The sequence below is a fragment of the Coptis chinensis genome, chromosome 7 (assembly GCF_015680905.1).
Source record: "Coptis chinensis isolate HL-2020 chromosome 7, ASM1568090v1, whole genome shotgun sequence".
NCBI classification, from domain to species: domain Eukaryota; kingdom Viridiplantae; phylum Streptophyta; class Magnoliopsida; order Ranunculales; family Ranunculaceae; genus Coptis; species Coptis chinensis.
The window spans coordinates 23,092,727-23,107,300 of NC_141462.1; the positions used below are offsets into that span (position 1 = coordinate 23,092,727).

Consider the following 14,574-nt stretch of genomic DNA (forward strand, 5'->3'; position numbering starts at 1 on the left):
TTCATTTAAGCTTTTCCACCAACTCTCAACGAAGTTGCAGGATACTAGACCATCAACTATAATAAAGACAACGAAAATCAGAAAGCCAGGAATTGGAGAAGGCACATGGTAATGTTATCCGAGTGTCACCCAAAAGAGCAATTACTAGGCGACATAAAATGCAACCAAGGAACACCAGTCCCATAATGCGCTTAATAAAGGATCCTTCCATCTAGTGGTCTGATCCAAGATTTCGCTACATGAATATCGAGCCATGCCTTGGGCACAACTCCTAACGCTTTAACCAGAGGGGAGGTTACTTCCAAGATATATAGAACTTACCATTTACACAAGTTTTCCAAATTGTGTTGGTGTACCTAAAACCAGAGACAATGTTGTTGCTAACTCTGAATGAGGTAGGCTGTAATGGCTACCTTCTTTCAATGTAAACCATAATCCCTTGGGATTTCCAGCTTTGGGAATTGTAAGAACAAGATCAGGTCTACCAGGAGAGAGAATTGCAAGGCCAAGGATCTTTACTTCTGGTTCTAATATTTCTACAATCAAATGCAACAACCAAAAAGAATGCAGTTCATTAGAAGGTAATCAAGGTATATATAATCCACTTTCAAGAACAAAAAACTATCAATAAGAACCCAAATCGAGAAAAATAAAATGTACAAACTTATCATAATAAATGGAGAGCCACTATATGAGCACAAACTTCTTTTCTCCCCCTTTCTTGTGTGTGACAAATTGAGAACAGATATGAGGCAATTTCTAAAATTGGGTAGAACAGTGTAATAAATCTCTTTTTGACCCCATTTTTGTATACATAATTTCCTAACAAATTTAACCATAAAAGCAACAACGCAGCAAATATTACCAAATCTTAATGCACATTAGATTATGAATGGAAAATGGGCAATACCTCCAACAGAATTGAAATCAACTTGTCAAAGAAGCTGCTCTTTCCACCTCCTCAAGCTCTCAACTTCTTAAGCTCAGACAAAAAATCACCAAATATCTTTAGTTGATTATCCCTACCACCACCCACTAAAACAATGTCAAAATCTCTGACCAATCAATCTCAAGAACTTGGGCACAACTCCTAACGCTTTAACCAGTGGGGGAGGTTACTGCCAAGATACAATATAAAAAACAATTAAGTGCTAACAATTACAGCCAAAAAAAGAGATACCAAAAAAATTCTAGCCACAACTTTCTGAACAAACTTCGATCTATTAAGAAAACTAAAGAGCGGGCTTCGCCAGTTTTTGCACACCATACCCCTACCTTTCTACTGTCAATTGATATATATTTCAGTCTTTCAATTATATCATCACACACTCGATGCCCATTTTTGAATATACGAAACTGCGTAAAATTGAAGAATTTAAGAAAAAGAATACTGACCAAAGATCTTGATGGGAGATTCAAGTTCTAATCAATTAGGTTGTTGAAGAAAAATAAAAGGGGAGATAAAAGAGAGAAGGAGATAGAGGAATGAACCTGTTAAGGAGATGAAGTGATTTCATCATCCTCAAAAAATCTGAGTTCTCTGGTTCTCTTTTGAAGGAGAGACGAAGGTGGCAAATCTTTTTCGGATTTGTGGCAAATCCATGTGTTTTTTTTGGCGTGGCAAAATTTGCTTAGCTCCCCCCCAACGTAAATTTTATCAGCATTTTGGTGGCAAATCATAAGAAAATATGCCACCAAGTGGAAAACATATCAAACAGCGGCAAATCAATATTTTTTTGCATTCGCCACAATTTTCCATGGCAAAGAGGGCTATCAAACACAATCTTCATTGGCCTAGTTAGCCGGAAGATGGAAAAAGGTTTGGGCCTGTTAAAAATTATTTTTGGGCTTCCACTTTTCAACTTACCGGACCCAAGCCCATTTCAGTGGCAATTATTCTTGCCCTTCTTTAATACTCTATGCAATGACTCTCACTCTAAGCTCATTACCGCAAAACCTCATTGGGCGATTGAGGATTTTTCTTACTTCATGGTAACTATATTCTCATCCAATAGCTATGACTTATGTTCTTCATTTGCTTACATATTTTTGAATATGTTATTTGGCATGGTATTTTCTGTTGAGCTAATATTGTTTCAGCTAATCCATAGTTGGGTCAAACACCAAGTCTCAATTGCATGGCACAAAATCTCGCTTCCTCGATCAGTTCCTCGTTTCTTGTTTTCCTAGGCTTAGGGTTGGGGGTTGTTTCTACCATATTACAAAATATCGTGATATTTATCGAGATTTTAGTAAGGGATACATAAATATCGTGATACGTTTAAAGATATATAAGATTGCAAATATCAACTATATTTCAATGATATTGATGATATTTAGAGATATTTTGTTTAGGTAATAATTTTATTTAATATTTTATCATTATATTTCAAATAAATATAAATAATATATCAAGAAATATCCACAATATCTAGATATGTATCGATATTTTATCCACGATATTTACATATGAAATAATGTAAACCATCTCCAAAAAAAAGATGTATCTACAATACATATTAAAAAATTGAATATTGATAAATACCCATATCCCGATATTTTATACTATATTTTCTACAAATAATTTGTTTATCTTGATTTGAGTCTTTATTGAGAGAATGGTTCTACACAAAGTGGAAGATATATCCACTAAAAAAGTGGTCAAGGAGGCTTAGTTCCTTGCCCAATATTGCCCTAGAAGTTGCCCCTAAATTGTTCAAGGAAAGCTTATTGTGTAGGATCAATCATAACATGGAAAATGCTAGGGTAAAAATAGGGATTAGATTCCTGCTGAAGATGCAAAAGAGGCAGAAAATGTAGATAGCAAATTTAGATCCCGTAGAAAGGTATGGATAATGGATTGAGGGATAGGAGTGGGACCTTTGGTGTGGCAATTTGGGAACTGAGACGATATAACAGAAGTGGACGAGGAGAATGCACTGAAGGCACTTTTAAGGATTGAGCAGCACTTAAGAGGTGATTCTTTGTCTTAATCTTTTGTATCTATTTCTATTTTTTAACTGTCTTCCTTATTCACCTGTGAAGCGGAGCACTCCTATATAAAGCTCTCTATTGTCGGAATTAATATGCGATATCATATATGTTCTTCTCTATTAAAAGTACATTTGCTTTCTCACAGACCAAAATCCAATCAAGAATGGAAATGCCTTCTTATTTTCCCTGTCTGAATCTGATACAAGTTGAAATCCACGAACTAAGTAGATAAGTTCAGGAAACGGAGTTGTGAGAGAAAAAACAAGATTGAATTCTTCAGAAATAAGAGAGTTTGATACCTGACACGGCCTCTAGGGGGGAATGGAGTGCAGGCCAGGACCTCTAGCCTCTAGGCTCTAATAGACAATGTGCCTACTAGAGGTCCAACGTTCGTGTAAAGCCCACAATTTGAGTATGTGGGCTATGATCCTAAGAGGCAAGGACTGGATATGCTTATCTTTATTTGGGGTCCAAGTGTAGGAGCTGTTTTATTTTAGGTCCAAGCTCTAACTTATTTTCTTGTTGGACTCCTTATAGTAGCTCATGTTTCTACAAATCAGTTATAGGAGGACACTACCATTGCAGGATAGCTCATTTTGAGGGGAAAGCTTCAATTTCCCTGTCTAGGTTGGTGTCAAATATATCTACTGAAGGGGTCTACCAATTAAATCCCAACTATCCTCGTTGGATTTAGGTTAGAATCCGAAATCATAGTAAGGCCTTAATCGTACAGGATTATCTGTCTTTGTAGTTGTGTATTGATGGCTGTTTTGATCTTCGCCTGCCGAAATCTGAATTGGGCAGCTGATATCACAATGAGGTTATGTTAGTGCGTGTCCTTGTAAACATTTCTATTATACACTAGTGCGACATCTCATGCATACTTTGATGTGTTCGTCTAGTTTAGATGCACTGTATATAATTGCTATTATAGTGAATCACATGCTGTTTTATTCTGTGTATATATCAAGACATGCTTAATTAATGATAATGCGTAAACTAAACAAGCATTTACACACTTCAAAATCAACCATTTTTGTATACATAATAATTTGTCAGTGTAGGAGTAGAAGGATGATAGACAGAAACTAGAGAGAGGAATTCCAATGCAAATATACCTCAGAGTCTCAGACGGTGAGTTGTCAAAGCAATAATAGAAAATAAAATCTGAAACACAACTACCCAAATACTCTGGACAAGTTTTTTAAAACATTTTCACCAATATATCAGCAATATGGAATCCCAGAATGCTCTAAACAAAGAAACCTATAGCATCAAGAATAAATCCACATTCCTTACTGAATTCTATAAGTCATATTTAAAGAACAGGAAACGACAGTTGATGCCCATGTGCACTTTCTGTCACTGCCTCTAAAAACCTCACTCAGAACCCCCTCTGCTACTACTCAGGCCTCACTAGCTGTTACTAACAAAATACATCCAACTCAACAACTCCAAAACAAGACAAACTCGCACCAATAATACCCTTTAAGGCTCTTACACATATGTAGCACTTTGTAGATACCAATGCAAACAATCTCACTTTCCCTCTATTATCACCTCTCTTTCTCTCTCACATCTGAAAACTTCCCGAAGTCCAAAATCATTAAAACAATCTTCATATCTTAACCCTTTAAATGGACTTATTGTTGGGTGTAACTTAAACTCTTACTTGCACCATTTACAGCTATTTTTCTGCAAAACCATTAAGTCAACAGTGATGTTTCATCAATTATCCTTATTAAGAAAAGAAGAAAACACTGAAAGTTCGCCTATTATACTGCATGAATTCAAGCACTGAACCTTCTGAAGTCTGAACTAAGAACATGTAGCTACAACACTATACCAGAGATAGGTTTTTCTTTTATTTTCTATACTTACAAAGTTACAAGTCTTTTTCTAGATAGTTTACTTTAAGCATTCTAGGGTTCCACGTCCAAAGTGTTTGTAATAACTAATGACTACAAAATAAGAAACAAAAGACGCGTTGATAGAGCCTATGACTTCGTGATGTGCTTATATTCTCTTTGTATTAAAAAATGGTTTGGTTTTATGTTAATTAAATGGTTTGATTCCTTATAGTTGGTGGCTGTTTTGGAGGTTTTGTTAAGGAGTGAAAAGTTGGGAAAGAGAACACAAGCAGTTGGAATTATGTGAAGTGAAGTAAGAGAGAGAGAATAGTGTTAGTATGAACAGATCTGATTTCTGATCTGTTGAAGAGAACAAAACAAGAAAAAAGGGAATCGTTGCTGTGATGTATTCAACTTATACTACAAGTGCTTTTATGTTTGATTTGTTTAACTCAAACTGATCTGATAGAATGTCAGTGAGGTACTGAGTTGGGAAAAGAGCTAGCTTCACTATACTCCATGCAGTTTTCAGTCAGTTTTTTTCACCCTTAAATCCTACACACATGCTTTTAATTGGTAAAGAACGGAAAAGTGATAGAACACAAGTACAACTATTAAGTCAAACTCTAGGTTTGTTCTTCATCATGTTTCCTTTTCAAACGTGTTAAATGGTTAAGTGGTACTTTGAGGTTCTTTGGAAAGTTTTCAGAAGTCCAAGATAACCTTTTCAGGAATGGTAAGAACCCCTTCTTGAGGGCTAACTAAGATTTGACTTAATGATGATAGTACCATGGGATCAGATCATCATTTGTGTAGATCAAGAAACAATTGGTCACAAGTACAGTACGAAAATTTGATAGATGTTCTCTCTATATGTTCATTCTCTAGCTAGCCCACACTATTTCCAACTCCAGTTAAGGTTGTCTCCTGATGTATATATAGGTGTTAAGCTTTTTATCATCCTGGCGTCGAGCTATTTGGAAGGGAACGGATCCTATAATCGACTAGTCCACTATATCATTAAACCATCGCTCTTTCAAAGGACCAATTCTACTCCTTAACATGGAAACCATGCAGATGAACTCCTGCTTACCAACTAATACAAGTATAACATAGAGATCATCATTCTCCCCTTCTAACTTCTACAGTTCTACTAATTAGATCACCAAGTTGGTGCATGCAGATATGAGGATCACAATTAATGCTACATTTCTCCAAGTAACACAAAACAAGCTAGATGCATTGAGAACTTTCAAAACTTCTTGTTTGATCAACAATTTGGTGCATGCAGATCTTAGGAACACAATAAATGTCACGCATTCTCTTTCGAAGTAAGTCCAAAACAAGTGTAGCCGTGTAGGTGCATTGAGAAATGAGAATAGGTGAGACGTTCTATCACCCAAAAAAAAGGTGGCCCATGAAAGACAATGCCTTTGGGAAAGATGAGCTTCGGTATACCAAAAATGATTTCATGAGTAGTGGTATTGTTATAATCTGAAAGCTTGAAAAGAATAAGAAATAGTAAATATGATTTCGAAGAACGTTGCCATCAGTGAATCTTAGGCTCAAAGCTTGTACCAGAAAATAAGAAAGCGAAAATAAAAAGCCAAAGGAAAAGGGAAAGATACATAGAATTAAAAGAGAACGTTATAGAATATGTTCATTTAAGCACATTAGTACAATTCTACTTCACCTTAGGCCGATCACCCAGCCTTAGCTCAAGATCAATCTCCTCGATGGAGCTAGGACTTAGTCCAATAAATTCCGGTTGAATTCGAAAAGTTTCAACTAATGTACCTGTAGGTTTAAGGAAAAAAGGCAAGGAGTTTGCACCAATCTTTCTTCTCTTGCTACTGATTACCTCATCCTCATTATCACCACCAGATCGCGTTGGCCTAGTCCGAGAAGTCACCATATTCAAGCTCACTTCTGAATCAGGCTTGAGATCTTCACGACAAACACCAAGTCCAATCTCCTGTCCTCTCAAATTGTTCTCCGCTTCAAGCTTGTACTTATCAGATTGATTAATAACTTTGATAGCAATTGAATCTGTGTGCGTGGCTGGGGAAGAAAATAAAGATCCCATTTGAAGTTCATGAACCTTAGTGGAAGAATAAGAAGGAGATTTAACCAAGGTCTGATCATTGCACTTGTCTAGAGTACTGGTTGGAGCAGGAACCCTAGAAGCTGAGATGGCTGGTGCAAGAATATTAGAATTAGAGTTAGGGTTGGGACTAAAAACCAAACTGCAAACTTGAGGAGGGAATTGAACACCAAGAGTACTACTTTCAATCTGAGAATTAGGGGATTGCTTAAGCCTAGCTCTATCTCTTCTGTGTACATTCATGTGACCACCTAGAGCTTGAGCTGACCTGAACTCTCTTCTACAAAAGCTACAAGAATAAGATCTTGGTGGCCATATACAACCACCAAGAGGTCCAGCTGAATCTTCAGCAAAGGCTTGTTCTTCCCACGAATCGTTGTAAGCCGCCCTGGAAGACACTTGAACGTGTGACTTCTCACTTAATTTCTTTCTCATCCACATCCAATAATCAGCTTGCTCCATTACAGTATTACACTTTTACTTTATATGATTAGATAATGATCAGCCTTGTAATGCAAGACTAAACTTATCAAACAAGTCGAAATAAGAGAAGGGGAGATGGAGGTGTCCTTATGTTTGAAGAAATTTAAAGGAAGTAATGGATATAGATAGAAGAAAGCATCTGTGAATCCGAGTTGGAGACATGAAAACAACTTGAGAATCTATGAAGGAGAGAAAGAACTAAGCTGAAAAAGTCTCTAGTTAACTATGGTTGTTGTTTGGAAGGTGGGACGTGAGGGTGCAGTGGTGGGTGCTTCAGTACGTTTGGCTGTTATAGTGAAGCAACTAATTTTGGTTTTTAGTCGATTATTGTTATTTACAGTATGTATAAATATGACAACATTTCCTCTGCAGATTAAGAAGTTTCATATTGTGACACATTGATTTAGATGCTGGCATTCTGCCAAGCTAAGGGTATGCCTATCCCTATTATCTGTTTTTAAAAAAATGCGAGTAAGATTGAAAAACTAATGTAGATCGTTTTCACAATGGGAACGATTTTACTTCTTCATGCATGAAGGAATGCACAAGACTTGAAAAACTAATGTAGGTCCTTACGAGTCCAAGTGGCAGTACTAATGCATGTCTATCTTTAGAGTTTGTTAGGACTTGGGATATAACAGAGATCAAGATCACTGTACCTCTCCTTGGCTGCCACGAATTCATGGAATTGGGCCAGTGACCTTATTCCAATTAAATTTCTCCCACAGGTATAGCGCTTGTGGTGTGGGGCTGTGGGCAGTGTGCAGTGGGCACAAGGAACGAATTTCGGGTTTTATTGTCTTTTAAATAAGTTCCCAATATTCCTTTTAACATCCCGTAACTACACAGATTCTTACATTTTGGTGCATTATGCATCCTCAAATCGCACGAATATGTATCTGCCTCAATCACATAGTGTTGGAGAATAACGATACCAATCGATCCCTACTACTAAGATAATTTGTACTTGGACCAACTACAATCTTCAGACCGAAATTTTTACTACAACCAACTTAGCATGCCCAACTCTCTAAACAACTATCACAAACAAATAAACAATAGGTAATCATTTTATAAGTGTGGGAAGGAAGATTACAATCACTCCTCTCAAGTCTCTCTACCTTACTAGATCACTCCTATCTCCTTACAAGTTTTTATGGATGCAAAGATTATCTCTTAATTTTGATCTCTCTCAAAATTGGGTTTCAATTCATAACTTTTTGACTTAGGTTTTCCCAAAAACCTATTTCTGTTTTTATACCAACTTGCTGTCTCGCGATTTCAAAAAACAGAAATTCTGACGAATTTAGACCTGAGCGTGCCTCAAACAGGCCAATTCGAACGCGCACACGCGCCTTTTTCGCTTTTCATCAGAAAAGTCCAGTAGACATGTTTTCGGAAAAGAGCTGAAAAAAAAACTTCTTTTTCTGTCCAAGGCTCCCTTGGGCAAGACTATTTCCGAGCTTTCGCTCGCTCAAACTTTTTATGCAAACACCACCGGATTCTCTCTTTCTTCCTCATGTGAGGATAACTCCAACAGATAGATGTATGTACAATGCATTTCGCCATCTGGGCTATATATCTATGACAGGGCAGTTGCTACTTCCCACTTGGACGCGCACTGCATTCTGCATCCAGAGGCGAATACAGATTGCATTTAACATCCACTGTTTGGATGAAATTCGTACCGTGCAATCCAACTCTCAATGCAAAATCCATTTTGCATTGGAAGAATGTGAGCAAGGTAGAATTTCAAGTTATATTTTCAATATTTGCTATAGTTCTAAGTCCTAGCATACTCCTGCCCTGGAAGCTTAAATAATCCACAGTAGTGCACGCATTCCAGTCAATTCTCAATGCAAGATCCATTATGCATTGAAAGAATGTGACCACAGTAGAACATTTAGATTAATTTTAAGTTTGTTGTAACTCATATTTCTGTGACTGTCACTTCCTTAATAAATGTTAACTTTTGAAGATCCACTCGACCAATTAAACAAAGCTTACAGAGTTGCAAGTCGGGCTCCATTGCTTCTGTATGGTGGCAATGGCTGGGAATTTGCCCATCTTCTCGATCAGGCACTGAGACGTTTGTACTCATGCTATATATCCGCATAAGAATGAAGGCATATGAGTCTCCAGTGGGCAGTGGTGATGCTAATAATTTCCATTATAGCAAATTTGATCTTATATTTCACCACTTTTTAAAGAGAGAGATAGATTCATCTTGAGGTACTCTTTGGGGCAAGAAACGCGAGCTGCATTCAAAAACTAGTATTTCACAATGTTCAGAGACTTGCAAATTAAACTGGTGATTTTGCACTCTAATTAGCACTATTAATGTTCTCTACTCAAATTAGCAGTATTTGGTAGATAGTAATCCTGTGTCAGTCATTTGAACCACACTAATTAAAGGGATGCCGTTATTGTGAATTTCCTAGTGTTGTACCAGAAAAACAACTTGAAGATAATTCCACTCCTGGTTATTGTCCATTTGTCCTGTACTTTTCCTTTTTCTCTGGGTAAGCGGCTACTGTACGTCCAAAATTAATGGAAGGAATGGATAGATGCATACCGACAGTAAGGTCCATATAAACCTAAATACATCTTGACTACTTATAAATTCTGTTCCCTTGAAATAATGAAGGAATTTGTGACATTGCTTGTAGCCGTAGTTCCCAGCCAAAAATAATTTCTTTTTTTATATCAGTCTGAAAACAAGGAATTCTGAAGTCTTAGATATTAAAATGATTGCTTCAGAGCGTATTGTGTAACTAATTATCCTGGTTTTGAATTTATGTCCACTAAAATTCAAGCATCAGATCGGCTCTGAGATTTTAGGCCCCATTCTATGCTTTATCACCTCAAGAGCTTACCAACTAATTGGTCTCATTCTGTGAAGAAACCCTCAAGGGGATTTGATGTCCTTTCTCTTGTGAATGGGATAGTTGATCATGTGTGGAAGAGCAATTAATGTTGATTGTTGAGTGTTGACCATTTCTTGCCCCTTCTTCTCTCATAATGTGAATGTTCTTCTCTTGTTTTTGCAAAACTAGAATTTAAAGCTAAACACGAAAGAAATTAATCACATTATTAGGTCAACTTGCATACACCAACCAATACACCATTATAGTCAGCATATACTTGAGCATAAATCTTCGTATGTTTAGGATTTCAAATAGTGACCACTGACCAATGATTGAACCATCAAGGTACGAGTGTACGACGTACCTATTTAGTACTTATTTTCAATCAAGACCACATCCAATTTATTCAACATATGCTCGATGCACCAAACTCAGTCCCTTTATCTTGGGTTTGGCAGTCCTCACTCCCCTCAGTCCAAATATTTGTTAATCCTAATACCACAAGATTTACATTCTCTTCGAATGTTTCAAACTCTTGCACGGTTGCACCATGGTATGGGTTGCATTACATACAGTTCTCTATCCCGGTCTTTGACTAACGAGCAGATAGCCAGATACCGTGAGCATGGCTATCCAAGCATATTAGTCTATGTAATGCATGTAATCCCTCTGACTTGGTCCAAGAACACACACTCCCTATTTTACTAATCGTGCACAGGACAGATAATGGGAAAAAATAACTCTCGGAATCACTTTTTTTTTTAATCGCTCACAAGGACTAGGTGGATGAAATGTCAAGTATACTCTTGACACGAAATTAAAATGGCTTGGGTTGATAAAAAATCAAGTATACTCTTGGCACGAAATAATAAATGGCCTGACCCAATCAAAATGACCTGGTGTATATAGTATGAACATTGATTGTTCATACCCATATTTGAGTTATGAATAATCAATATTCATACCTCAACATAATATATGATAGTAAGAACACATATTAGAGTATGAACAATGATTGTTTACTATAAACAACTATTGTTCATACATTAATATATTGTATGAAGTACATTCACCTATTTGGATATGAACAACATAAGCAGTGGCGGAGCCCGGTAGAAGCTAGGTTGGGCGTAGGCCCCCCTAAACTTGGGACAAAAATTAAATTAGTAGTACTCTATACTTGACTTCCCATCTGCAAATGCAAAAATCACATTTTTCACTCTATATATGTATGCAGGGGACCTAAGGCTGAATCCAATGGTGCAACCACTCTCTATCTACATTCCTCCAAAAAACAGTGTTTTGAGAATAGGGAGTAAATTTTAGTGTCCACTGGTTCAGATCATATTACGCCAGTTCAACTAGTGTAGTTTGAGAATATCTAATTTCTGACACCACTTCGACCAATGCGAAATAAAATAATAAAAAAACTCATTCTACTCCACTTCAAATGGCACTAAATGACATTTTTTTTCCTACACCACTTCAAGTGGTGTCATCTCGCGTAGAACACACTCTGCATTCCTCAAAAACATTCTATATATATAGAGTATTATCCATATGAGGAGTAAAAACCGCCACTTCCCACTCTATTTTTGTGAGGATACGGAGCCATTGGACTCAGCCTAAGAGGTGCCACTCATAAGATTTATACAATTAATGCCCGGAGTCCCCACTGTTTTGTGGGAGCTAATCTCAGAATACACTATCACACATAAGTGGTGCCATTGAGCCGGGTCTAAGGAGTAGAATCTCAAAATTAGTCCAAGGTGATGGTGGGAATGATTTTGAATATCTAGCTAGCTTTATAAGAAAAGTTTATACAATTAATGCCTAGAGACAACTCTTCGAGTTGCATCCCATGCTTTGTTTTGTGGGAGCTCCAATTTACAATCCTGTAATACACTATCACACATAAGTTGTTCAGTTTTAGGAAAACCATTGGAGCTGGTCTAAGGAGTAGAATCTCTTAAAATTAGTCCAAGGTGATGGTGGGAATTGATTTTGAATATCTTGGGCCAATTCCTACTAGGCTCGACCCGGCGGGCCAGACTATACACCTTAGTTTTTGAAGTGAAAAATGAAAATCAGTCACTTATTGAGTGTCTCATTCTATTAAATTTCCTCACCCAGAAACGATCTCCGTGCAAACGTTCAATCATCCTCTTTATTTATTTTTTGGTAGCTGCATTTCCTTAATCATCCTCTTTATTCTAACAACTTAAGTGTAATAAACAATCAATCATAAAGAGGGGTACAATAAACTAATCACTGAACATGTTGTATTAGCTCTTTCTTAGTTTATACTTTCCTTCGTGTACGTAGCCAATGTGTTTGGAATCCTTAGTGTCATGCCCTTCAAGATCAGGTCAATAATCAATATTCCAAGTCAATTAAGTCATTCAACAAATGTTTTTAAACTAACTATTCTATCTATTATATGTCTCTGTTTGCTTCTAAATAATCTTGGGGTGGGTAAGATGGGGTCAAGCCCATTAGCCTGATGCTGACCTCTGCACCCTTAGCCAATCTAACACGCCAAGGACTCGACCCTCAATCTCAGAGAGGAGCGTTTATTATTTTTTATGCCTGACATATAGGTATTATTACTGTCAAGATCATGTAATTAGATAAATAAAAACTGTTATAAAATATCATTGTACAATTAGTTAATTACATATTATCACACTTCCAGCAATCTCATTCACGTAATGGTTTGCATACAAAGACTACATATTAAATTGTCTTTGCGGATGAGTTTTCTACGTTCTGTTTGAGCAGAGAACCAACTTTTACTAATACGCCAAATCCACAATGAAACTTCTCTGCATATACATTTTAGAAGCAATCAAAACTCTTGTAATAATATAACATTATAACTCGCATTGATTGGGAACACATGAAACAGTCCATATATCTTGCTTAACTGATCTAATATGAAAATACGTCACTTCAAATAATTTGAACAGTCTTGGAAGTTCAATGCTCCAAAGGGATTGGGTGACACTTGGGTCACTTAGATAGGATTGATAGCGTAAATCTTGTCAAGAATAACACATGTATTATTTCCAAATGCATGTACAAGAGATAACGATTTTGTGAAATTTATATAAGCTACATTGGAAATCCGAATCGGATAAAGTGTAAAATCAATATGTGAGCGTGGTAATGCATATGAGATCCACACCCCTAATAAAATGGCGGAAGGCATCCGGACATTAAGTGAGAAAATTCCATGTTATCATTGTTATGTAACATGAAAATATTCTGCAGGACTAGTTAAGATGCTTAGCAAGCTGGGCAGACTCCTTCTCAATAATGTTCACTAGTCCATGTATTTCCAAAAGAGTAGACAAAAGAGAAGGGACGCATACCTTCTCCTTGTTATCGGAACTACAATCCAATGAAGACCGTAGCTTGTTCAATAAAATACTTGTAACATTGTCCTTTGTAATAGATTCTACCTAATATGTCTTCATTCACCACTTGCTCTAGGGAAAAAGAAAGCACATTTGATTTTATTTGCAAATCAATGAAGCGAGAGTAAAGGAATACCTACACAAAATAATAAATAAACAAAAGAACCAAAATCCCTCATTTCCCATATTCATGCAACGTATTTAGAGTGCTTCCGTGGTAATTTTATGAGCTCTCGATACTCGTTTTTTCACAAAATAGAGGAGATGTTTTAGTGTCAATTTGGTAAGTGTTTGGATCATCATTTTGTCCTGCTCTACAATGAGTCATATAATATTTTGAACTACTTGACAGAGTTAGGAATCCCTTAGCTATCTAAGTACCCGAAAACATATTACAATTAAATGAAATTAAAACTTACTAATATATATATATATTTATATAATTTGGCCGACGCTTATACAGTATAGTGTATGATATGACACTCCATGACAGGGATGGAAATTTAACATTAAATAAGTATAATTTGTAGGACAAACATTAAAGGTTATACCTATCGAAAGTGTCAATTTCTATTATTATTTCCGGTTATCCCTACCTCTAATTTGGATCATATAAGAGCTTTCTTTTCGTTTTGAAAATGCAGTTCCCTCCAAAACGAATAGTTATAGCATTCCTATTATTAAGAGCATCTTTAGGTGAGATACTATTCTAGCATTAAACACCAAATTTTCAATAATGAAATTTTGTGTTTTTTTATTTTCAAGAGAGACACATATTGATGAAAACACAAAAAAAACACCAAACCAAACACCAAATCAGCCAAAATTTGGTTCCAGCTTTGGTGTTGTATCAAATT

At 36.4% G+C, this 14,574-nt stretch overlaps 1 protein-coding gene across 1 annotated transcript; it reads right to left on the reverse strand.

Annotated features, from left to right (window-relative positions):
* Positions 1-6,353: 6,353 nt before the first annotated feature.
* Positions 6,354-7,694, reverse strand: LOC147486673 (putative transcriptional regulator RABBIT EARS). Its single transcript, XM_086573008.1, has 2 exons — positions 7,131-7,694; positions 6,354-7,040 (listed from the first exon to the last, which is right to left on the reverse strand). The coding sequence occupies exons 1-2, from the start codon at positions 7,408-7,410 to the stop codon at positions 6,529-6,531; spliced, it is 792 nt and encodes a 263-aa protein (XP_086429134.1). The 5' UTR covers positions 7,411-7,694; the 3' UTR covers positions 6,354-6,528.
* Positions 7,695-14,574: the final 6,880 nt, after the last annotated feature.